General features: G+C 36.7%; 2 protein-coding genes across 2 annotated transcripts; one reads left to right on the top strand and one right to left on the bottom strand.

Annotated features, from left to right (window-relative positions):
• Positions 1-764: 764 nt before the first annotated feature.
• Positions 765-1,911, top strand: LOC131317060 (MDIS1-interacting receptor like kinase 2-like). Its single transcript, XM_058346640.1, has 4 exons — positions 765-1,076; positions 1,135-1,209; positions 1,292-1,728; positions 1,845-1,911. The coding sequence occupies exons 1-4, from the start codon at positions 765-767 to the stop codon at positions 1,909-1,911; spliced, it is 891 nt and encodes a 296-aa protein (XP_058202623.1).
• Positions 1,912-4,916: 3,005 nt separating this feature from the next.
• LOC131317059 (uncharacterized) lies at positions 4,917-8,828 on the bottom strand. Its single transcript, XM_058346639.1, has 4 exons — positions 8,764-8,828; positions 6,623-6,754; positions 6,062-6,270; positions 4,917-5,273 (listed from the first exon to the last, which is right to left on the bottom strand). Exons 1-4 carry the CDS (start codon positions 8,826-8,828, stop codon positions 5,155-5,157), a joined length of 525 nt encoding a protein of 174 aa, XP_058202622.1. The 3' UTR covers positions 4,917-5,154.
• Between the last annotated feature and the right edge of the window lie 17,236 nt (positions 8,829-26,064).

Here is a 26,064-nt window from a genome sequence, read left to right as displayed (position 1 = left end):
ACACAACAGTTCGGATTGTGGTATTGTTTCCAATTGGGCTGGGTCTGTTATTTAGGGTTTGTTTGAGGGGTATTTTTGGAAGTGGAAAGTGTGGGAAACACTTTTGAGGTTTCATGTTTTTATAAGTAGAGTAGATAAATGTATAATGGAGATGATAAGTATGTGGAGATTTTTTATTTTTTATTTTTATCCGCATATGTATGGGGAGATTAGTCAAGATAAAATCCTAGACACCTTTGTTAGGAAAAGTATATAAAAAAAAGACCCTGGAACAGCTACATTAATCCACCCACAAATTAGATGTACTATTTAAGTTAATCACATACAAGAAATGGAGATTACATAACGATGCTATCCACACATATAAATAGGTACATACTTTACACAGTTGGAAAATTATCGAAACTATCATCGTTAAACTTGAGTGACAACAGAATTTCTGGACAAATACCGTTCGAGATCGGGGGACTGTCCAATTTGGCTTCTCTTGATCTCTCCATGAACATGCTAAGCGGACCGACTCTGGGTCAAATCGGAGAAATCTCAAGTTTGCTGTTTCTATGCCTGAGCAAAAACCAACTGAATGGGAGCATTCCATATCAGATTGGTAATCTTGGAACTTTACAAAGCCTGCTGGATCTTAGTGACAACTCACTCAACGGAGAGATTTCGCCTCAGCTCGGGAAGCTGATCGATGAGCCTAGAAGCTTTAAACCTCTCCCACAACTCTCTCTCCGGTTCTATACCGGATTCGTTTATCGGAAATGCTCAGCCTGTCAACGATCGATTTGTCGTTCAATGAACTGGAGGGTCCTCTGCCTGACTCCAAGGTTTTTAATTCGTCTCCGCCCGAAGCGTCTTCTCATAACAAGAATCTATGTGGTGATTCAATCCAAGGTTTGACACCATGCAACAACTCAGTGTCTGGAGGTGGTGGTAAGGAAAACAAAGGAAACTCACGGTTGATCATTATCGCAGTTTCTACCTCGTTAGGCTCGTTGTTTCTCTTGCTTTTGCTTGTTGGGGCTGTCGCGCTTCACCGAAAAAGTAACCGGAGAAGCCAGAAAGAAGATGGTGTAAAGGGAGAAAACATCTTTTTGATCCAGAATTTCTGTGGAAGAATTGTGTTTGAAGAATTTCGACGATGCATACTGCATTGGACAGGGAGGATCGGCCAGAGTCTACAAAGTTGACTTACCAAATGGGCAGGTACTTTTTGAAGTTTCTCAATAAATTTTCTCCATCTATCCTTTCGATTTGCTATCTTATATTTTGTGTGAATCCTCAACAGGTAGTAGCAGTTAAAAAGCTATTTATGAATGAAGGTTCAGAGATTGGGGAGATCAAGAGTTTTGCAAATGAGGTAGCAACGCTGACGGAAATAAGGCACCAGAACATCGTGAAACTCTACGGCTTCTGTTACCACGAAAAGCACACTTTTCTGGTTTGCGAGTACATGGAGAGAGGAAGCTTGGCAGACATTTTGAAGAGAGAGAAAGACGCCTGGGAGTTGGACTGGAGCAAGAGAGTGAACGTAGTGAAAGGGGTGGCTCATGCTTTATCTTACCTTTATCACAACTGCATGCCTCACATAATTCATCGGGATATATTGAGCAAGAATGTTTTGTTGGACTCGGAAATGGAGGCTCATGTCTCAGATTTTGGCACAGCAAGGGTTTTGAAGCCCGATTCTTCAAATTCTAGGCACATTCGGATACATTGCTCCAGGTAACTTTAAATAGTGCTCGAAAGGCCTTCCTTTATTTGGTTGGCTAGTTTGATTCACAAGTGAGAACTAACATGTGACATTGTTGGTGTGTTGTTTTTTTCCTTGGCATGGCCAGAATTATCGTACACAATGGCAGTGACAGAGAAATGCGACGTGTACAGCTTTGGAGTTTTGACACTTGAGATATTGACAAGATCGCATCCGTAGGAGCTCAGTTCAAACCGATACTCATCCGTTGACATCGAACGCATAGTCGCATACAATTAGCAGATGCCTTGGATCCTCGTCTTCTGCCTCCTAAGAGTCAAAAGCTAAGAGACGAATTGGATTCCATTTTGAATCTAGTAGGCTGGTGCTTGCGCGCCGATCCACATTCTAGACCTACCATGTACAATGCATCTTAGGTGCTTGAGATGAACGCCGGAGTTGGCAGAGAGAGTCCAGGGTTGGTTAAGTATGTTAGAGAGGGTGTTGATGAGCTGCCCATGCTTAGTTAGTTAGTTGGATATTTCTCTCCCTCGTTCTCTCTTTCTGTCAGCGTAATCAGGGTTAGAGTCAGGATTTTGGGACAATGGTGTCAAGTACCAAAAGCCATGTTAATGAGCAGAGGACTTCGCGATGAAAGGAAAATGATGTTATTTTAGTTCTCTAGGGTTATTTTCCTACTATTAGTGGTGTCAAATATGTATAATACAATCGAAATCCTTAGTCATCTCCGGTATTGTCTCGCCTTATCAAAGCTCACCGGTGTATCCTTTGGCTCGTTGGTGTATCCATTAGGACTTCATCATGTATCATAGCCAATGGTACGGTGACTTGCAGAACTATATACATTGTCGATGATTGTTAGAAAGAGGGGTGATATACAAATTCCAGTCTCGCATTTTTCTAGTGTACTTTGAAGATTGGTTTCAGCTTCTACTTTGAAGATTGGTTTCAATTTGGAAATCGAGTCATGATAGCCTGTGGAGGTGATTTCACTCGAGGATGTATCCGTTTTTACCTGATTCTAGTTTTTAGCCGAATTGTGATCTTGAAAATATCGACTTGAGATCCTCAATCCTTCAGAAATTCTGTACCTTAGTAACAAATTCATCATTCATGGTTGCATTTGTTAGCAAAATATTCTGAATAGTCATCATTTAGTGTGATTTTGCATCCGCTTCTTCTGCAAAGTATGCCACAAATTCAAACCACCCTTTTTTCTATGCATTAAAACGCTCCGGTCCAGGTTTTTTTTTGCCAAAGTTTAAGAGTGATTTTATTGATAACAGAATGTCATACAAAATACATCAGAAGGGCTATTAACCTCCTAGAGGGAATTAACAAGCTGGGGGATAAAACTCCCACGATCTAATCCCGCTCCCTCTCATTGCATTCTTGGCCACATCATGAGCCAAATAATTGCCAATCCTCCTAACAAAACTCACTCTCACATCAATAAAGTATCTCATCAACCGTTTCACATCTGCTATAAGAACCGAGGAGAAAGAGTCCTCACTGTCATTAATCATATTGACCACCTGAAAAAAAATCACCTTCAATGTGTACCCAATCTAACTCGATTTCCTTAGTGAAAACCAAGCACTCCCTTGCCGCCACTGCCTCAAGAGCCAGAGGGCTCATGATCACATACCCAAGATGAACAGCCCTTGCCGCTCTAAACCTTCCATCATGCTCCCTTTCCAGCCACAATTGCCAATCCAGAGACGGACCGAGGCGGGGGCGCGCGGGGACACGTGCCTCTACTCAAACGCGTGCCCCCACTCGAAATTAAAATATTTTTATTCTTTTCTAATTATGAGACGAGTGATTATTTTTTAAAACTTACGCCGAAAAACTAAAAAAAAATAGAAATATCAAAAAAAAAAAAAAAAGGAAAAAAATACTATAGACAAAAATTAACGTTAGGATTGAAGAATTACATCGACCAATGCTATTTAGATTACCATAAATTTTCAAACTTCCATTTCACGACAAAGAAGTGGGTAAACCATATATACTTCCCGACAATTCACAACAATTTACAAACAACCTTATTCATACCATTTTTTTGGGTGCCCTTGGGTTGATCTCTTATCAACTCTGGCTGAGCTGCAGATGATTGTCGCGGGGTAGAGTGCCAACATAATTGGGATGTTAACTTTGCGTTGCGATGCTTTCCACTATTGCCTTTTGTAACCCCTTTTTTCATATTAATAATAAAAATTTTCCTTCGCCGTTCAGGAAAAATAAATAAATACAAGATGGGGAGGTTCATATAATATATAGCCCTTATCTTTCTCACTCCTCAAATTCACCTAAACTTTATCTCTCTTTTTATTAATTGTCATGTTTATGCTTTTGTATGATCTTATATTTTATCACTAGATGAGGCGCAACGTGCAGAGCACGTCTGTCATGTCCGTTGAGAAGAGCATGTTGAATATTTGTGGAATTGTAAGCTGCACAAACAATCAACCCAGCAACATTTCAAAATTATCAATGTTCTTTGCGGTTACAGATCTGCTAGTTTGGTCTTTCTCATGCCAAAATTACAAGGAAATCAATCCATAAAAGTATGAACTTACAATTCCTAGTTATTTCCAGTTATTTATAACACATGTATAGAAATAAAAACCAATACACGATTCGAAAACAATCATCTGCATGAAGATATAACTTGGCTTGTGTTACACTTGCATGGAAGAAGATAAAATGCTTCCGAAACACTAAATTTCCATCACAACTTTGGTTTCACGGGCTCATTTCCAAAACAACAGAACAAGTTATGAACATCAGCACACTAATCCAAATACAAATACATGTAGCAGAAGGTAGATGACTAATGAACTATGATGACCCTTGGTGTTGTACGTGAAATTTTCATGTTGAAAAAATATAATGAAGCCATCTTTTAGGGACCTTAAGAGAAATGATACCTTAAAGGTTCCTAATGAAATCAGATACAGAATGAGAGTTTTGTCTGGACATCCCCTAGCTCAATCTCATGGCAGGTGCATGGTAAGTCTAACTCTGTCAAAGTGGCTTCTAGGACCTCTTTTTTCTTTGCTACCACATGGTCCATTTGGAAGGCAAGAAATGACATTACATTCAATGGAAAATACATCCCAGACACTTCCATTGTGGTAATGTGAGATAAATTGGTAACAAAGTGGCCACGTAAGTGTTTCTTTTCAGAAGTCTATTTGATAGAAGAAACAACTTGAAAAACTAATATTAATACTTGAGAAAGTGTATGAGACATTGCCCGAAGTAGCTACCACTCATAAATAAGCTATTGATAAAAAAAACAAAAAAACTTTCCATGCTTAACCAGCAATAAACATAAACCTCATCATAGTTCTCCTTAGGGACAATTTCCAGATGCTCATTACCTTCCTAACAAATCTCACAAGGAAAAATTTGTATCTAGTAATCAATTTTTAGTGAGAACAGATGAAGAAATACCAACTGGATGGCATAACCAAGAGCTGCATAGAGTTATTGAGGTGGAGAGAGAGGCTTGAGATCCAACATTCTTGCAATTGCCGAAATCTTAAACCTACAAAATGAATTGACGCACTCAAAGACCAACAAATGGACTGCATGAACACATGTTTTTAGGGCGAATAGAGAGTAATTTTCACACTCTTCATTCTTATGCATGTCATCCTTGTTCTTTGACAATCCCAAGCATATATGGTCTGAAAATTATGTGCGGAAAAATACACAAACTCGGGTTTTAGCAGAATGCAATGTGTATAGAAAATGATAAAATTGCTTGAAATGAAAGAAGATATGAAAATATACCATATCAAAAAACATAACCACAAAACACACATTCTTTAATTTCCCTGTCCTTCTCATTCTCCAAGAGCACTATTAAGTATTAAGGTCCTCACCTAAAACACTATTACGCTTGTGAACTTAGTCACCTATTGCAAATAGGTTTTCAATCAAACATGAATTGCAGAGAGTATGCTCATAAACGGAATTTGAGATGAACCATACCTCAGAACTGAATCCTGTGGCACGAGAATGCTCATAAAGGGAATTTAGCTCATTGCCAGCAACTTGGTTCCCATACGTGGATGGATGATAGGAAAATAGAGGTAAGGAAACCTTATTACTAATTCAAGTTTACAAGTTTTCTCCCACAATGTGTTTTTAGTCTTAAATTTCAACCATTCAACTGTATAACATTCTCCTGGCATTGAGTTTAAGCTTTACAGAAGTTCACAATCATGGCAGAGACAATAATGGACAAAACAATACATTTTATCCTTATAAATTTTATTTGGAACAAATTAAATACATATGCACATCATCGAATCATCAAAATAACCATACCTTCAATAATATAATGAACAAATGAGTGATAGACAACTGAGTCCAGCCACAAAGTTGCTAAATGGTTTGTAGAAGAGGTGTCCAGTGGCTCTATGAGTTGACACAAGCAGCAACAGTTGTCGATCCACCAGCGGTTTCGACTCGGTAAAAAACTACATTCGGGGCCAAATGGCCTCGACGTTTCACACAGATCCACCGCACAAAAGAGACTTGAACTACCATTGCCATGAAACAACAAACAAAGTCAATACCAAGAGTTTAAGCCACACACAAACAACGAAACTTCAATATTTAACAATTTCCCCCAAAAGAGTTCTTTGTATTGATTTAGTACACAGCAAAAATTTAACGTTAAGTCTCTGCGTGGTCGTGCATGCAAAATCATCATTTTAAAAAATGATACTGAGAACCCCAAACACGAAAAATCCAAAACGAAAAATTAAATTTCCCGTCCATACCCTAAGACTGGATTGTTGTTTCACATGGAACATTGAAACCCCAAAATTAAAGCATATGAACAATCCAAACAGAGAGAGAAAAATGATAATTGCAACAACATACCAGTACTGAGCAAACGTAGAGGAGCAATTACTTCTCGACGGGAAGCACAAACACAGAGGAACAGAAGCAGCCGAAACAGGAAAACAGGGGGTAGATGAAATGACGAAGGTCCCAAAAGTCCCAGAAGTTGTACTTCTCAGAGTTGAGGAACCCCAAATGGGAGGAGTACCGAACGAGGGCGGTGCGGGTCGCCCCAAAAACTCCTCTCTCTCTCTCTCTCTCTCTCTAACCAGAGGAAGAGAAGGAGAGGGAGAGACGTGGCCTGATATTTCACCCATCCTGCCACGTGGCCCACTATGCACAATAGGTAAAATGACAAATTTGGACAATCAAGAAAGAACAACACCCTAACAATCAAGGGGCAAATTCGTCAAAATTGGCTAGCGACATTTCCCCCAAACTGATTCTTATTACAGAGGGGAAGTAAAAATATTTTTTTCGAGTTAATTACTTGTTGCCCCCTTTATTTATACACATTTTCACTTTACCCTCTCCTACTATAGAACGTTACAACCTACCCCTTTATCTTCCAATTCCTAACACATAAGGCCTGCCGTTAGTCTGGGATCCAAAAAATCGTCAAAGGGGCATGTGCATGTCACATGATCTATAAAAAGAAAAAATTAAGTGCTCTAATTTTCAATCCATTTGAAGCAGTGCGAAGATTTTATTTCTCGGATCATTTTGTTCAAAAGGATCATAATTAATTTTTGGCTCTAGGACTCTCGTTAGTTAACCCTAAGAGATATTTGGTTCTACTATTTTTTAGGACTAATTAACGAGAGTTCTAGAGTCAAAAATTAATTATGACCCTTTAAGATAAAATGATCATCGAAATAAAATCTTCGCACCGGTTCAAACGGATTAAAAATTGGAGCATTTAATTTTTTAACCATATTTTTTAATATATAAACTACCTATGAAAAATTACGTACTCCAATTTTCAACCCGTTTGAACCGGTACAAAGATTTTATTTTTATAATCATTTTATTCCAAAGAGTCATATTTAATTTTTGACTCTAGAGCTCTCGATAATTAGTCCTAAGAAAATAGTAGAACCAAATATCTCTTAGGGCTAACTAACAAGAGCACTAGTGCCAAAAATTAATTATGATCCTTTAGGATAAAAAGATCAGAGAAATAAGATTTTTGCACCGATTCAGACGGATTGAAAATTAGAGCACTTAATTTTTTTCTTTTTTACAGATCATGTGACATGCACATGCCCCTTTGACGATTTTTTGGATCCCAGACTAACGGCAGGCCTTATGTGTTAGGAATTGGAAGATAAAGGTGGTAGATTGTAGCGTTCTATAGTAGGAGGGGGAAAAGTGAAAAACGTGTATAGATAAAGGGGGCAACAAGTAATTAATCCTTTTTTTCCTTCTTGTTCAGACAGAGATGAAGGATAGGGAGCTTGTTGTTGCCCTTGATAATCCTTGGGCCCCACAATCAACCATGATCTATATCTCACTAATTACTCAACAAATATTACGGTTGATATATTTGAGATCAAGAGTTGGAATGTCCGATTCTTAGACAACGGGAATTTCATCGCAGAAGCTAAAATCCAGCTGAAAGAGTACATTGCAACATTTACACTTATGGGCGGGGCATGAATATGTATTATTGATCTTTCTGTATTCGGCTCAATGAATCGAACCATTTGGAGACTCAACCTCTGTCAGTGGCGGCTCCAAGATTTTGTAATAGGGTGTTCAAAAATTACCTTGACTCTAATAACTTTAGTAACAAATAACACCTTCACCAAATCTCATACTTTAGTACGGCTCCAGGATTTTGTAATAAGGTGTTCAAAAATTACCTTGACTCTAGTAACTTTAGTAACAAATAACATCTTCACCAAATCTCATACTTTAGTACGAATAGTGCGATAAAAAATCATAAGGTATACTTGCAATTTTACAATTGTTCTTGACACTTTTCATATTTTGAGGCAAATAGAAGGCATCGATGCACAAATATCATTTCGAGAGAAATTATGGTGTGAATAAATTGAGAAAGGCCTGTTTGGAGATATGCTCTCTTATGAGAATCGAATCCAAACATTACAGTCCTGATCACGGGGAGCCTCTTATTACGAAAGAGATGAAATTAATTTCATGGATTATGGCCCCACGGATTATCGCGCCTGCGCAACTTCATCATTGGTGACATCTCTGTTGAACAAGGCAACAATGGCATTTCTTTAGCAAATAAAAAAAAAAAAAATCTTTTTCTATATATTGAACCATAAAATTCTTTTTTCAGAAACTACCCTATTTAAAAAGTCACTAAAGAAATAAGAAAAAAAGACTAATCAAATTTCACATTGTCTTTTTTTTATAGGCAAATTTGACATTGTTTGTGTTTCATTTTCTTATAAACTCAGTGACGGTTTTTTTTTTTTTTTTTTTTATATCTTCAAAATATGGTCCAACCTGATTTGGTAGAACCCGTGGGCTGTTCTGATTCTTGGGTGGGTGATTCTTTGGGTTTAGATTTGCAGAGTAGTACCAATCTCATCCCTGCTCAACTTCAGATTGTGTCAAATATTTCTGAGTCCCCTTCTCGAGATTTAGAATTTCAAGATGAGAATTATGGTTTGAGCTTAATCTTCCCGCAGGAGGTGGAAGACCATGCTCAAATTGAGGGAATTCAGTTGCTTGTGGACCTCAATTCAGGTGATAATGTTAAGGAGAGAAAAGATGGGAGCAGATTTTTGAGAGATCGATCTTCTCTTGATGCTATACATAAAATGGAAAGGTGAATTAGAAGGTCGAGAAAGAAGATTAAAAGAAGAAATCTCTTCTGGAGATTGGGGTTAAGGCCGACAAATTGAATCATAAAAATAGGAAGGTCCCAACTTAAATCTTCCTTATCTTCTGATGACATCCGGAATAGAAGCTTCATTCTTTTTAAGGAAGCCCGTAAGATGCTGGATCTTGCTCCCACGTTGGGTATTGAAGTTAGAGGAGGGAGAAATTAGATTTTAAAAAAATTTGTTGAAATGTAAAAGGAAGAATTTAAGAAAATGATTCATGCTCTAGATGACTTGAACGAAGAGTTTGTTTCAGAAGAAGAAGTTGAATTCGAGGATGGTGCCTCTCTTTCTATGGTTTTTTAATATCTAGGTTTGGCAGTTTCGGGTTGTATTCTTGATTTCAGTTTGCTCCCTTGAATTTCGGGTTTTTTCATTTGGTCTTAGGTGTTCTGGCTGTTTGGGTTTTTTCAGCGGTTGTTTCGGATTTATTTTTGGAAAAATAATAGCTCGGGACGTATTTTGATAATTAATACCCGCCAAGGATATATATTTTGAGAACATTTTTTAATGTTCAAAATATCCTTGGCGGGTATTAATTATCAAAACACGTCCTGGGCCATCTTTTTCCCTTTAATTTTTGTGGGGGTTTTGGTTGGCTAGCTCATTGCCTTTCTTTGGGTTTGGTTCTCCGGTGGCATCTTGCCGGTGTGCCATTGATCAAATAAATCTTTGTAATCCTTTTCAAAGATTTATTAAAAAAAAGTTGCTGATAAAAAAAAATATATGGTCCATGTTTCGTTTATTATTCCGATTTCTTTTTGGTCGAGATAAACTGGACAAGTACATAAAAAGCATCAAAAAATGTCGCATTCCAGAGCGGACAAAAATATCACCAATTTGGCTGAAATTACTGAGAATTATTCTCGAAATTGCTACAATACAGATCCCTAATTCGGAGGTGTACGATATGCAATTCTTGATTTGACCGCCTTCAATTCACAGTCAACCTTTGTATAAAAACACAAAACATATGCAGGAAGCTGATCACGTTTGGACAAAAAATTCACAACATCAAGACAAAATCTCGTAAAATAGAAATTTATGAAGTCAAATATAGAGTTGATAGTTCGTATATTTGATATATATATTCTAGTATTAATTTTCTATTATTTTGGATCAAGTGAAGTCAAATGTAGAGTTGATATTTCGTATAATTTATATTTATATATGTATTCTAGCATTAATTTTCTATTATTTTGGATCAAGTAAATAAACAGATAAGACAGGAAAACTCACCGGGGACTAGGGAATCCGAAATAATTACTCAAGAATGGATGTATAATTGAAAATTATACATCCATTCTTGAGTAATTATTCAATAGTTCCGGACTACCATGTGGCATGTCCACGTGGTACTCCCAACTAAATGCGGAGCGGAAAAATTTACGGGTGGCACATAATTATCCTCTCTTGTTGGATAGTTGGGGGACAAGAGTTGACCAACTTAACTAGTGTGGGTAACGATAATTTATTGGCTGGGGGCACCATATGTAGGACATGCCACGTGATACTCCGAGACTATTGAATAATTTTACATGCATTCTTACATCATATCTCACAAGTCATGGCAGGACCCTCTAAATAGTTCTGTTGACACCACATGCATTTGTGAGAAATGATATAAGAATAGATGTGTAAACCTGAATGCGCACCTACCCCTCGTTCCTGGATGGTTTTCTATGTTGGACGTGTCCTATGTATGCATCGCAAATGCGAAATAACTTAATCGAAGCGTTGAAATCTCGTATAATTTTGTGTAAGAAATAAGATATTAATTAGAGTGCTTAACAAACTCCACTATTAAACGTTTTCACGGAAAAGCACAGTTTTTTTTTTGATCGGCAAGAAATTTATTATTATATTATAATCTTGATAAGGTACATCAAGAGAAAAGGAAATTAAGAACCTACACCATGATATTGATACATGGATTAGGAAGAAAAAACCTCCAACAAAGCATTGGACTTTTTTGTCCTTTTTGTCACGTCCTCGATTTTAAATATAATTATAAATGATTTACATAATAAAAATACTCACAAATATCCGTACGGTATCCAAAAGATCACTGTGTTCTCATTCCTTTAGTTACACTTCCAAGTCCGAAAGATTTCCAAATATTACAATGTCAGCTCGACGGCCCCAAATTATCGTAAGTATCGAATTTCAAAGAGATTAAGGGTTACAATATTCCAAGTCAAAAGAATTACAATTTAAGTTACAAATACATCTTTCAAAATAAATTTACAAAGATGAGTAAGTAACTCCTTCGGTTAGCTTTCAAAAATAATGTCCACACTCCAAGCAATGCAAGCTATGGTTCCGGGTTAGCACCTGAAAATAATATAAGGCTTGAGCCACACTAGCCAAGTAGAAAAGTCTACGCAAACTCTATATGCAAATGAGCGAGACGAATGAACGAATGATGGGAAATCAAATGACAACGAAGGAAGCGTAACTACGATAATCAAGTGTTCCAATATCTCCAAACCGTCATCTCGACATACTCTTATATCCTGTTCGATCCATTTGTGTCTCAATAACTCGAATCATCAATGTGTCTGAGCCGAAGCTCCTGCCGGGTTAATTTTGGGACTCCGATATCCCTTGCCAAGCACCCACCTTGAAGGTTGGGCCTTGAGTGATTATTTTGAGCATTAGCTCCTACCAGGCTAATTATGGGACCCTGATATCCTCTGCCAGACACCCACCCATCGATGGGCCCCGAATGTTCGCGCGTCGTTCACAAGTTCAAGTGTATCGTTCGTACAATTATCTTGCATGATGCTCATATTTATCCTCCCATAATTCCACCATTTTAAACAATTTCCATTCATGTATGTATATCATATGGCACATGAAGACAAACAAGACTACTTGGTTCCTTATTATATGTATAAATAAATATGTAAACCCATGGAAGGGACTTAAGGCATTGGAAAAGTCAAAGCAACGACACTGGATCAATTTACTTTTTACTGGTGGTCTACCGGTAGGGAACATAGAGCTACCGGTAGGAATTGTAAACAGTGGGTACAAAGTTTCAGCTGGTAAGAGTTCTACCGGTAGAAAGAAAAATACTACCGGTAGGTGAGAAAAAAATTAATAATCCTACCGGTAGGGAATAAGTCCTGCCGGTACAAATTCAAAACAGTGGGTACAAATTTTCGAGATGACAAAGTTTTACCAGTAGAGGAAAACGTCCTACCGGTAGGAATCCAAAATTTTGGCGATTTTTCATCAGATGACTTATTTTGATCCAAACCAAATGACAACCACTACAAGCTCAAATAAGGCATAAAAACACTCAAATAACATATAAAGAGAGATAGAATTTCCTACCTCGAGTATCCGAACCAAAATCGAAGAGATGGAGCAAGCCCTAACTTCCGGAATCCCAAACCAAGCAAAATACACCAAACCGGGCTCGATTCAACACAATACGAGCTCGAATATGCAAGTAGGCGATGGAGTTGAGGTAAATTGTTGTGGGTTTGAGTGATTGAGTGAGTTTTCGGGTGAGAGAGTGAGAGAGACCGAGAGAGGAGAGAGTGTTGAGAGAAATGAGATGAAAAAGTGAAAAGGGAAAAAAAGAAAATTTCCCCAGGTAATACACGGCACACACACATGCACCAAATACACTAACACCCATAATTTTCAATTCCTTACACTTTGACCCCCAACTCTAATTTTTATGCCATTTTCACCTCTTTTCCTTTTCTTTTATTAACATTAAAAATAAATAAGAAAATTTACGGGTCTCTACATTTTTAGTTTTGTCTTTTTTGTTCGTCTTTTTCAGAATTTTTGTGAGATTCATGTTATAATTATAAGATTGATTATTTGTTTCGACAAGAGAAAAGTCTAAAAAGTAAAGAATTTATAATCAAAATTAAAAAAAAAACACTAAAGACAAAAAATACTTAACAACTGGTATTTTTGTGGAAACTGTCGTTTTACATAAACAAAATTCAACTTTGGTCCATATTTTTCTAATTATTAGACAAATGATTCATTTAAAAGTTACAACAAAAAGTTAAACAAAAAATTAAAATATATATTTTTAAAATAGGAAAACAAATACTAGACAAAATATAAATTAACATTAGGAAGAATTCCAGCGACCAATGCTATCTATATATATTACATCAATTTCCGAACTTCCATTTTGACGGCAAAGAAGATAAAGATATGTAATTCCCGACCTAAATAGAGTAACATCGCTATCATATCAAACCCAATGGTGCAAATATTAATGGACTAAGCCATACTTAATTTTCGACGATTCATACCAATTTTTTTTTTTTTTACAATCAATATAGTTTCCAGTAATGAGATACAAATTTGAAAATCGGGATCATCTTATACAGCATGCACGCCAACCTCGATCTACGTCTTGAATGAAGCTAGCAGCTTGTATTAAATCACTGAATTTAAGGGTTGTGGGGCCATGGATAATCCGAATTAACGAGCTCCCTCTCCATCTTGTGATCATCTGTTTGAACAAAAACAATTAACATGTTTAGTTCAAGTACATAAACAAAAGCTCGGTTCCTTTGTCGTCCCTAGCTAGGCACACGTAAAATGATCCGAACAATTGTCGTAAAACACTAAAGTAAATAAACATGGTAAACTTACAAGGATTTAGAGGGCTCGGATGTTGGACCAGTTTCCTAGCCGCCACCTGAAAAGTCAAGAGAATGATGGAGATGATCAAAAGGACTAGCATACCAACAAAAAGCTTTCTTAGACCCCCTTTTTTTCTTTTCCTACGGAAAACAGAAGTGCTAGTCTACCAATTTGAATGGTACTACAAGGGAGGTTCTCCTTTTATAGGCCAAAAACAGGCTAGGGCTTAATTGGATCCATTTTATAGCAATACTTGGACTTTTGGATGGTAAACGCCCACTGCAGGGTGCAACTGGTGATACGGATATCCAGTCCTAAAATTTGGGGAAATAATTTGGTGATCATCATGGGCCTATTCCCTCCACAGTCATCTCATGTATGGTTATCTTTAGGCTATGTTTGGATGACCGAAATCTTGGCTATGTTCGAATGACTGGAATCCTAAGTAGGAATAGAAATATGATTACTAAGAATCAAATTTTTGCCGTGAAAAAAAAAAAAAAAAAAAAAGAGAATCAAATTTTTAGATTTTTTCTTGAGCAAGAATGAGAGTAGGAATTAAATTAATAAAATAAAATACCAGAAGTAATTTCGTTCCGGTGTTTGGGTTAATTCAATAATTTTACCCAAGAACAAATTACTTTAGAATTTTATCATAGACAACATTTCCTTTTTTGCTTGATTAAGCCAGGAATCTAAGATTCCCATAAAATGGATGGATCAAATTTCTGAAAGTATGACATCAAATTTCTGTGTTGTCCTTCTAAACGTCAGAATTATTGAAGTATGACGTCTTTCAGTAATTGTATTTTTTGTAATTTTTTATTTTGTTTTTTATCTTAATTTTTTATGGTTAATCATTCGTCTCAACGAGAAGAATTTGTAAAGTATCAAAATGTGTTGATGAAAATTTATATAAAATGACACCATAGAAAAAAAAAAAAAAAAGAAAAAGAAAGAAGAAGACGACTATTTCGTATTTTTTTCGTCTTTAGTGAACTTTTTACTTTTGATCATAATTTTTTACTTTTTAAACTTTTTTTGTCGAGATGGATGATTAGTCTAAAAAATATACTGCAAATCTAGCAAAAATTCAAAAAAATGAACAAAACACAAAAAAAAAGGAAAAAAAAAAGTTTAGCCGGTAAAAATAATTTTTGACAAATTTAAAAAATCAATAAATAAAATATATGTTACTGACTAATTCGTTTGCTCATTTTGTTTTCCTTCTTAATCATAAGATTCTCATAAAATTTTGGCTCGATCGGGCCAAAGGAGCCCCTTTATCGGCACATAAATTCTTAAATGTAAAGAATTTTGTTCTCCGATTATGTGTCTGCCCATATGCAGTTACCTTCATTCTTGGTACAATGTTCAAATTCGTATTATGTCAAAGATAGATGATTTCGATCGCGAAAAAATAGCTCAGGCGGGGCTCGGTTAGTTCATTGTAACACTTAAATGTCTCCAAATGCATTAAATATCTTTCGATAATGTGGTCGCCAATACCAAATGATCTCCGATTTTAGTGACGATGCTATAATAAGTAAGACGTGAAATCCTAACTGTTCAGATTGATCATTATAAAAAATGATTCAACAGTTACCTTAACTATATATATGTTTGATGTATTTGATAGTTAAATTCTTATGTTGTACTTGTTATTATAGTAGCCACAAGATCGCGAGACAATCTTGACGATCAAGATCGTTGATTTTCTTGCATTTGTTGAATTATTCATTCAAGTAAATTTGCGGCTCAATCAGGTTTAGAATCCTTTTATCGAGACGTGAATTCATTAGAAAAATGGTATTTTTTGTTCGATCAATTGTGTAACGGAAAAAGATCAACTGTAATATTAGTAAGAATGATCTAACTGATAGTATTAGAGAAGATAAATGGTTCTGATCGAACAAAAAAAATCTCAAGTGGGGCTCGGGTGGTGTGTTATAAGATTTTAATATTTTTGGACGCAATAAAAGTCATTTTGACTCAAAGAATTATTCTCTACTAAATATTTAGTCGGCCAAGACAAAAAAAAATCACAGACTAATTAAATTTTGGTCGGGAATGATACAATTTTTTGCGCCAATTTGAATTTTTCATGGAAAAAAATGATGGGATTTAGGTAATTTCTGACTAACTATTTAAGCGGTAAATCTTTTATAATATGAAACGGCGCCGTTAAACCTTATCGAAACCCATCCAGTTATACCCTTGCCCCATCTCCCTCACGCATCGTCAATCAATCCATCCCCCTTACAATCGAACCTCTGACCCTTGCTCCAGCCGTGGTCGCTCAACCCTTCTCTCTAGGCGCGGTCTCCACCGTTTAGCACCGCCGCCGCCGCCACACCCTTGACGAAAATACCTCACTCCTCCGACTGTGATCCTCCTTCTCCTCTCAATCAAACCCCCCGACGAAATTCCCTCTCCTCCGACTTTGCATCTCCAGTCGTGGTCGAGCCGCTATGTCTCTCTCTCTCGATCGCTCCTGTTAGGTACTCATTCTCTCTCTCTCTCCCTCTCTCTCTCTCTCTCTCCCCCACCCTCGCGCACGAGCGCTCACTACAATCTGGGTTTTCAGTGCTCCAAATGAACAAATCGATTTAGGTTTTTAGTGCTCCAAACAAAAAAATCGATTTGGGTTTACTCGGTTTTTCGATTTGGCGGCTGGGACTCAACCGTAGCTTTCATATAGTTGTTGGCGTGAATGAATATTGTAGGAGAATGGGCGCATAATCTGGAGTTTTGTCTCTCTCTCTCTCTCCAACGCCCAACAAAACTTTCTGTCTCCCCAACGCCATCCTTGTTTTAGTCGTGTTCTCTCCTCGAACTACAACAGAAATCGGAGCCCAGTCTTCTTTTTTCAAGTCTGAGGTTGCTCTGCTTCTCCTCAATAGGTACAATCCAAGCTTAGTCTTTGTTTTTCATGTGTTGAATATATTGATTATCGGTTGATTTGGTTGATTTCTCTCATAATTTGGGTTTTGCATGTGACTGTTATATGGTGAAAAATGTACCACATTGAACCCCCAAATTTACTTTCACATTAATTACTGATTTGGTTTATTGCTCTCTTAATTTGGGTTTTCTTCCATTTTCCTTATATACTAGTTGTCTCTGTCTTTATGGAATAGAAGTATATGACTCCTGGAACTGCCTTCTTACCTCTCTCCCAGTGCATTCCATTACATAGATGAACTGATGAAGAATATTATGAACTTAGAGTGCGTTTGGTACCTGATATGCTATATATCATCAACAAATTTCACCTTTTTGTTATTAGAACTCGGAGGATGACTTATAAGACATATCTCTTCTTGAATTGAATTATGTGATAACAAGTTTTTCTCCTTTTATAGTTGGGATAAGTTTTTTACCTTGCTGTCAGTACGTTCCATTTGTAGTTTATTGAAAAACTGGGCATAAGTTCTTTTATAGAATCAATGCATTGGCCTTTCTGCATTGCCGCATGGAGAAGCTTTTGGGACTTGGGGCGTTGAGATGATATTCCAATGCATCACAACCTATGACGCATGGGTACTTCTAAAACCATGCCATACTAGTACCCATAATGTACCAGGTGTTTACGTGAAATACTTACCGAAGTTATTTTCTATTGTTTTTGCCGTACCTCAAACTTTTTCCAATATATACCTAAGTCGTACCACATCCCAAATAGTATTTTGTTTTACGTAAAAATGAAGCTAACTTCACAAGACTTTTTCCTATGCACAGCACGCTCGTAGAATTAAGATTTTGGTCTATTATTTGGTTGGTATAACGACATTTGAATCTTATTTGTACCTTAAGTTTGGCATTGAAAAGCGGGAAAAATTTTTCGGCCGTATCCCAGTCGTACATGCTTGACGATTTCATAATCCTAAATTAATGGGTTGCCCCAAGCGTTGGGCGGAGAGCGACGTAGCACAATATCCGGTAAGACCGGAGTCGAATCCACAAAGACGGTGATGTGTGCTGACTAAAAACTCGAGTTGTTATAATTTAAATGGGCTCTTAGGTTGCCACCCCTAATCTTTGGTTGATTGATTAACTAATGCTACTGATAAATTGCTTGAAAGATTAAAAAGAGAGGCGCGGTCGTAGGGAATCCGGCGCTTGCTACCCAATCAGAATCCGCTCGCTTTTCATAGTTCTAAAAAAAAGATTAAATTTAGGGAGAATTGGAAACCCCGAAGAATGCGAATCCTAAGGTTGCCAGTCCCGTACACAGCGGCGAACAGGTTTTGGTCCCCCGTTCCCACTCACATGAGCCCTGACAATGCCTCGGATCGTCCAACGGACGTAGTTTTCACCAACTAAATTTAACCTCAGAAAAACTACTCACTCATTATTGCGCAAGAAACGAAGGAAACCCTAATTTGAATCATGCTTCTAAATACGAAATAAACAAAAGATACGAATTAAACAAGTATCAAAGAACAACTTTAATGAAGAACTAAAATTAAAACGAATTACTAGAATGCGAATAATTAAACAAAACATCAAATAACTTGAAAGAAATAAAACTCCAAAGAAAAACTGAACGAACGAAAGTCTCGGCAGCCCGTTCCTTTCTGCATCCGAATACGTTACTCGGCAGCAGCAGCAGCCTTTTTTTGCGTTTTTTACCAGGGAGCCGTCCTTCTGAAGTCAGTACCACTGACTTATATAGGAGTACGTTTTTTTAATTCCCTAATAACATAAAAGGCCCTTGGACTTCACATAATAAAACATTAGCCATTCAACTTCGAAGGACTTTGCATTTTGATCCAAAACTTCTGTAAAATCTTCTTTTTACCCAAATTATTGGAAACCGAGCTCGAGCAACCTATAAACATTAAAAAGCAAATAATAAAAATCAGTTAACAGAAATAAAAGACTAATAAATATAGATTGGAGGGCCAAAATATACATATTTTGGCACTTATCACACCCCCCAACTTACATTTTGCTAGTCCTCGAGCAAAGAGAATAAAATAAAAAATAAAATAAATTCTAACTATGTCACTTTCGTAGGACTCACGATTGCACTTAGCATGTGCAACAAGCCTTTTAAACCCATAGGCGATCCCCAGAGGATGAGTGGAGTCTCGTGAGGGTTTACAGCAATGAACACCCACAAACATTGTGAATACTTTTCACATGAACCCCAAAAACATGTAAGACAGCTTAATGATATTTCAAGCAAAGAATATGATGCCATCGCAATGAGATAATGGGCATAAATAGTTCTAGATACTATCAAGTCAGAAAAATAAGTCATGGCACCTATACTCAGTGTGTGTGAACAAGGGCTTCGGTCACTAGTGAAAAATAATCAAAAATTCTCTCCGGACCGAGTCTCAACTTCAAATCTCACCGTGTCATGCACTAAACAATGAAATCACTTGAAACAATGTGCATAATACTTTCAATATGTGCGGGTAGACGTTATGTAAATGAAAGCAAAATACTTCCGCACATAATGACACGAAAAAAATGCTTTATACAATGGACACACGATCTCATGAACGGAATGTCAAGTATTAGAAACTCTCTCTATCCACCAATCCACAACCCATTGCCCTAAAGATCAAATAGGACTTTCATTTCGGTTACAACGTTAGGTAAGGGAAAGTATTTCAAGATTAGGGTAAAACATTCAAGTGTTCGAGAATAGGCCAACAATAAATCATATAGGCAAATATAACAATGCGTGCCCATTTTTTCCACTCTTTTCAACTCCACCTTATCTCTCCTTCTAACCTTTTAACATTTTTCAACAATAAAGCACGATTTCTCCTTTTCATCTATATCGGCACCCCTTTTATTTTTCTCTTTCTTTTGTTTTTTTGTCTATTTTGTTTTCTTTTTTTTAAGGGGCACCACCAATTCAAGCACAAAAGTTCACAATCTATCCAAAAATTACACCTTTATGCTTTTGCCTTTCTCCAAACAAAATATGAAAAGTGGAGCTAACCAAGAAAAAGTTAAATATATAAGGCTCAAAGTGGCTTGCAAGGGATAAATGTGAAAACAAAGGAACGAACTGGCCCAAATATCAAGAAAATGCCTATAATCCTCTCCAAGGGGTGTAACATCCATGTGACGAACCAAAACCCAAGGGATATTGTTATGCATTCAAGTTCCAATACTCAACAATCAAGAATAATGAGACCACAGCAAATAGATTATTTCCATGACAAACTAAGAGTTAAAGTGACACCACTCCAATAAAAGATAGGCCCAAAAGCTCACTAGGGCATAAGTCTCCACTAATCCAGCCATCAAAATTGGTCAAGTCACGGCTCACAAGTGGTCAAGGCTCAAATAAAAGTGATGTACAATAGTGCTATACAAGAGTGCCATGATCAACTTCTTAAGACAAGCTAGCAAGTAGAACTATCAAGCCAAAAACAGATATCACTATGGTAGGCAACACACCTCAACTCAATTATTCAACAAATAATCACAACAAATGCTAAATTGCATGCGAAATGAAAAATTTTCATTATTATTATTATTATTATTTTAGATTTTAAGACTCTAAGTGTGAAAAACTTACCAAAGTAATCCCTCCCCCCAACTTAAACCATTCGATGTCCTCATTGAATACAAAAGAATAAAAATATAGGACATAAAAGAAAAATAAGGGAAAGGTATCACCTCGGAACGAAGAACTACGCAAGAAATAACATAATGGGAAGAAGACCCCCCAACTTGAATGAAGCATCCTACAATGTTAGTCCTCACAAAAAAAAAGATAAAATAAAATAAAAGTAACTAATCTAAGAAAGAGAAAAGGAAAAAAAATTATACAAAAAAGTTAATGACATTCACTCCCATCACGTGAAATCCAACCATTCATCACACTACGAAGAGCAATCAAAATCAACATCTCAACCCACTTCAAGCACTCCGTTAAAAATTGTATGCGACCATGCCACAATACCAAATACTTAGAATATCTTAATGGCCTTAGTCGCGTTTGAAATTTAAATTCCACCAATTGCATATTTCGAACCAAATTAACTTTCAAGTTGTTGATGAGTGTCAGAAAAAATGAATGGTAAACCATATTAAAATTATCAACACCAAGAAAGTCAATTTGTTCTAACGTGATAATCTCTTGCAATGGTGGATGCTCAATAGGAGTGATGACGTCAATATCTATGGCTGGGGGTATTTGATCATCAAGAACAAGTGGACTTTGCACAATTATTGGCAATGACTCCTCAGGAATCGCGTCATGAAAATCCATCTCAAGTGTACTAGAATGCTGTTGCACTTCAGGTGAATTAACTATTTCGTTAGTTACAAGTGACTCTATTGTTTCATCTTCCAATACACAAGAATTAATCACTTGAAAATTTTCAATTTGATTGCAAGAAAGAGAATCAGCTAATTGATCAAAATAAGGTGGCTCTATTTCCTCTTTTTCCCTCCCATCAGAACTGGTATCCTCAGAACTTTCAGTCAACTCACAAAATTGGAGCTTTTGGGTTAATTCATCTAAGAAATCCCAAGCGTCTTCAGGGGTTTTATCCAGGAATTCGTCAGTGGACCTAAAATCCACCTCGCGTGGCTTAAGGTTTAAACCATGGCAAAAGATAACCAGAAGACTGCCAAGCTCACAATTAAAACTCGACCAAGAGAATACAACAAATTTAAATCGCTCCCAACACTGTGACAAAGACTCATCATCATGTTGAGAGAAATCTGATAGTTCTTGTAAAAGCATATGAGTCTCATATGAGGGATTGAAACGATTGAAAAATTGTATTACAATCTCACCCCATGTCAATCTTGGACTTAATAAATTAAACCAATCTAGAGCACTATCACGCAAAGATGCTGGGAATACATGTAAAAGAGCCACTTCATCGTTAGCAAAAACCTCCTCAAGTTTATGAACATGTGAAAAATGATTTTCTGATGCAAAACCATAAAATATAGGAAGCGACACTGAACAATCAAATTGTTTTGCATAACCTCCATACCTCCTTGCAAAATGGGTCATTTTTTTTTCTTTTCAACGATTAAAAAAAAAAACTAAAAAGAAAACAAATAAAAAATAACTACCCGAATTCTTAACACACGTTACCGTCCCCGGCAACGGCGCCAAAAATGCTTGACGATTTCCTAATCCTAAATTAATTGGTTGCCCCAAGCGTAGGGCGGAGACCGACGTAGCACAATATCCGGTAAGACCGGAGTCGAATCCACAAAGACGGTGATGTGTGCTGACTAAAAACTCGAGTTGTTATAATTTAAATGGGCTCTTAGGTAGCCACCCCTTGTAGTTTGATGCTGAGATTAACTAAAATCTAGAAATTGATTGTATTTTTCAAATAATTAAAAGAGGTACGGTCGTAGGGTTCATAGCACTTATAATTAGTCCGGATTAACCTGCTCTGTTTGGAGTTCTTAAAAACGTTTAATTTTAGATTGAATAGATACCCCGCAAGATGCGAGACCCTACGGTCGCCGTATACCCATGCTCAGCGAAGAATGAGTTTTGGACCCCCATTCTCCCGTTCACATGGACTCCGACGATGCCCAAGTTCGTCCGCGGGAAGTATTTTCCAATCTAAAATCGTTTTTTTCATTGTTTGATAAAAGAAGCAGTGCCCGAACTAGCCACGATATGCTAATCACCCCGCGACCCTACCTGTACGACTACTCACTCATTATTAAACAAGAAGCAAGAAGCAAAAAAAACCCTAAATTGAAACATACTTCTATTGCTCGGAATACAAAATAAACACAGGATCTAAGTTAAATAAGAACTAACGAACAACTTTGATAAAAAGCGAAAATTAATACGAGTTACCGGAGTGCAAACAATTGAACAAAACTTTAAATAACTTGAAAGGGAAAAACAAAGCTCCGAAGAAATTAATCTAAAACTGTAAAATAAAATTCGGAATGTCTGTCGTACCGCTGCCGCACTATGCGCAGCTTTTCTTTTTCACGCCTCTGTTTCTTTTCTTTCTTTTCCACGGCAGCCCCCTTTCACCAGTAGGTTAGATGGTTTATATAGGTATTGAAGACTTATATCATACAAAGGCCCTTTGACTTTGTCTAAAATTAAATTAACCATCAAAAATTTTAATGCACTTTTCACTTCGATCCCAAACTTCTTTAAAATCTTCTTTTTATCCAAAGTTTTGGACAACGGGCTCGAGCAACCTATAAAATCAAAAACACATAATAAAAATCAGTTAACAAAAATAAAGGACTAATAAATGTTAATAAATGTAGATTGGAGAGCCAAAATATGCATATTTTGGCACTTATCAGTACATGAACTCGATCTATCTTTTAGCTTTTACTATATCGACCTACCTGTAGTCTCATACAGTAGATCACAACACATTTCAGCATGCTAACAAATAGTTATGGGAAGATATGTAATGAGCGATGCTTTATTTCCCCCTCACCTCAGGAGGCGAAAATAAAGAATGAAATTATACTGAAGGTCATGTTGAGAAACATTTTGCCGCTGTGTGTTTCTGAACGTGTACATGGATCTCAACTTATAAGTGGATCTGCACTTCTGATGTTGTTAGGTTATCATTGTGGTTGAGTAATATTTTCGATTAGCCAGTAAAATATGTTAGCTTGTAAGTTTTTGTTTACTTTGCTGTGTTTGATTAATTTTTGTTCTTGGCTTCTGGTACTTCTGATGACATGGGCATCATACTGATTTTTCTTTATTCTAAGGCACACCTTTATTGACCCCCAACCTTGTAAGGTCCTGGATATTGCTTTAGCCACTATGCTAGTTGTTGGCATAATATTTTTTGAAACTTGAGTCCTGGTACATGGCTGTTTTTTTGGCATTTCAAGTGTCGTACCTTGCTATTTTTTTATATTCCTTTAGTTTTTGTTCGGTCAAAGTCAAAATACCATAAATAAGGGTATCAAACAACATATGAAATCTTCAAATTTGGAGATTGCGAAAACTTTCTCGGGCTTAGGAGCAGCTCTAACACTGCCATCATGTGCTTAGAGTGGATAAAGACAAAGTAACCAATGGAGTGCTAGATCACTCCAACGACCGGCCAATTTGAATGAGAAATCTGTGTTGCCATTTGGAATATGAATTCTGCTGTCTAATTTGGCAGTTCAAAAATTGGTATACCAGATGATAAAGTTCAACATTATTTTGTTTGGCCATTCCGAAGTTAAACCTTGAAGTTATTTGGGGGATTGTTGGAAGTGGGGGTTAAAAGCATGTGGTAATATAAGGAATTTGGCACTTCATTTATTGTCTATTTTGCAAAGCTTGTTCTTCATTGTGTTAGGCAATGCAGGTTACAATGCTTAACAAAAGCAAATACTTTAAAACTCTATGAAGTCCATTTTGCTGAACGCCAAAAGTTATTTTAGCGTGAGGATGCAATGTTGGTTGTCAAAATCAATGTACGTTCTAGTTCCTCCCTTCATCTTTCAATTTTATGAATCATGTCTGTTATTCTTCCAGTATTTTACCAGCTTTCCATGTATTTATCAGCTTCTTGTTACAATTTGTTGTCTTTGGTTGGCCATTTTTATGGACTAGAGCAGGCAAATAAATTGCAATGGACACTTGCATTTGTTCCACTAATTAAAGCTCTGCAACTCACTCTATCATTACTTTATGTTCATACTTTGTGCAATGGGATACATGAGTTCATAAATACTAAGGATAGATTGTTCTTTTTTTTGGTTTTTTATAGGGACGGCGTTTCAATGGAGTATCGCACAAGATGTTGTTTATTGACTATGAAGATCGAAGTTGGATTTTGGTTGTGGACGTGCTTGGATTTTTTTTGGTTATCCGTTTGTTGAAGTTGAACTATTTAGTATTTTGCGGTCCACGGGGTTCGTTGAAGTTGAACTAAGCTTGGATTTTTTTTATTTTCCAGCCGTGGTGGACGTGTTGTTATTTTGCACTCTACGAATTTGGATACAAGTTGTTTTTTAACTATTTGGTGGCTCTCTATTTATGAAAGTTTGTATTTATTTCTTGGAATTTTTATTTTGTATTAATTGCATTAGGTTGGCAATTTTGTGGATGTAATATTGTTGAAGAAATTTACAGGGAATAATAATGTGAAAAAATTTGTAGAAATTCTGGAATGACAAATTGGTATAGAATATTTCCCGACTAAAGTTTAGTCACCATAGGTCACAAATTAGTTGATTTGAAAAGGCATTCTCTGACTAAACAATTAGTCGGCCAGTAGGTAACGCCTTCCCGGACTAAACAATTAGTCGACCAATAGGTAACACTTTCCCCGACTAAATAATTAGTCGGCTAATAAGCAAAACATTTCCCGACCAAATAATTACTCGGCCAATACGAAACACATTCCCCGACTAATCCATTAGTTGGCAAATAGGTTACAAATCCCCGACTGAACAAATAGTCGGCCAATAATAGCACATTCGCTGACTAAAGTATTAGTCGGCCAATAGTCCAATCTTTACCAACTAAATACAAGTGGCGACTAAGTATTGGCCGGAATATGTTAGTCGGTAAACGTATATACTTTAGCCAACTAAACATTTTTTAGTCGGCAACAACCTTTGCCGACCTTATTCCACCGACGAATGTGCCGACCAAAATTTTTAGTCGGGGAAGGCTTTTGCCGACTAAAATGCCTACAATTGCCAACTAAACTGTTAGTCGGGAATGATGTTTTTTCTTGTAGTGACAACATTTCCTTTTTTGCTTGATTGAGCCTGGAATCTAAGATTCCCATAAAATGGATGGATCAAATTTCTACTCAATCTGATAATGTGATTCCTGGTCGAATGTGTCAGCAGAAATCACAATTGTATTCATGTCTCTTCCAAACAGGGAATCCTGAAAGTATGACATCATGATCTGTTGTTGCCCTTCTAAATGTCAAAATTATTGAAGTATGACGTCACACTGTCATTCTTTGGATCATGATTGTTGTGATTTATTTTACTGTACTTGCAAGTGCACGAATCGTACAAAAGTATAGTTTA

This window comes from Rhododendron vialii, chromosome 2a (genome assembly GCF_030253575.1).
Source record: "Rhododendron vialii isolate Sample 1 chromosome 2a, ASM3025357v1".
Lineage (NCBI taxonomy): Eukaryota > Viridiplantae > Streptophyta > Magnoliopsida > Ericales > Ericaceae > Rhododendron > Rhododendron vialii.
Note: the sequence above shows the minus strand (reverse complement) of the source record. Positions and strands in the feature narration are given on the sequence as shown.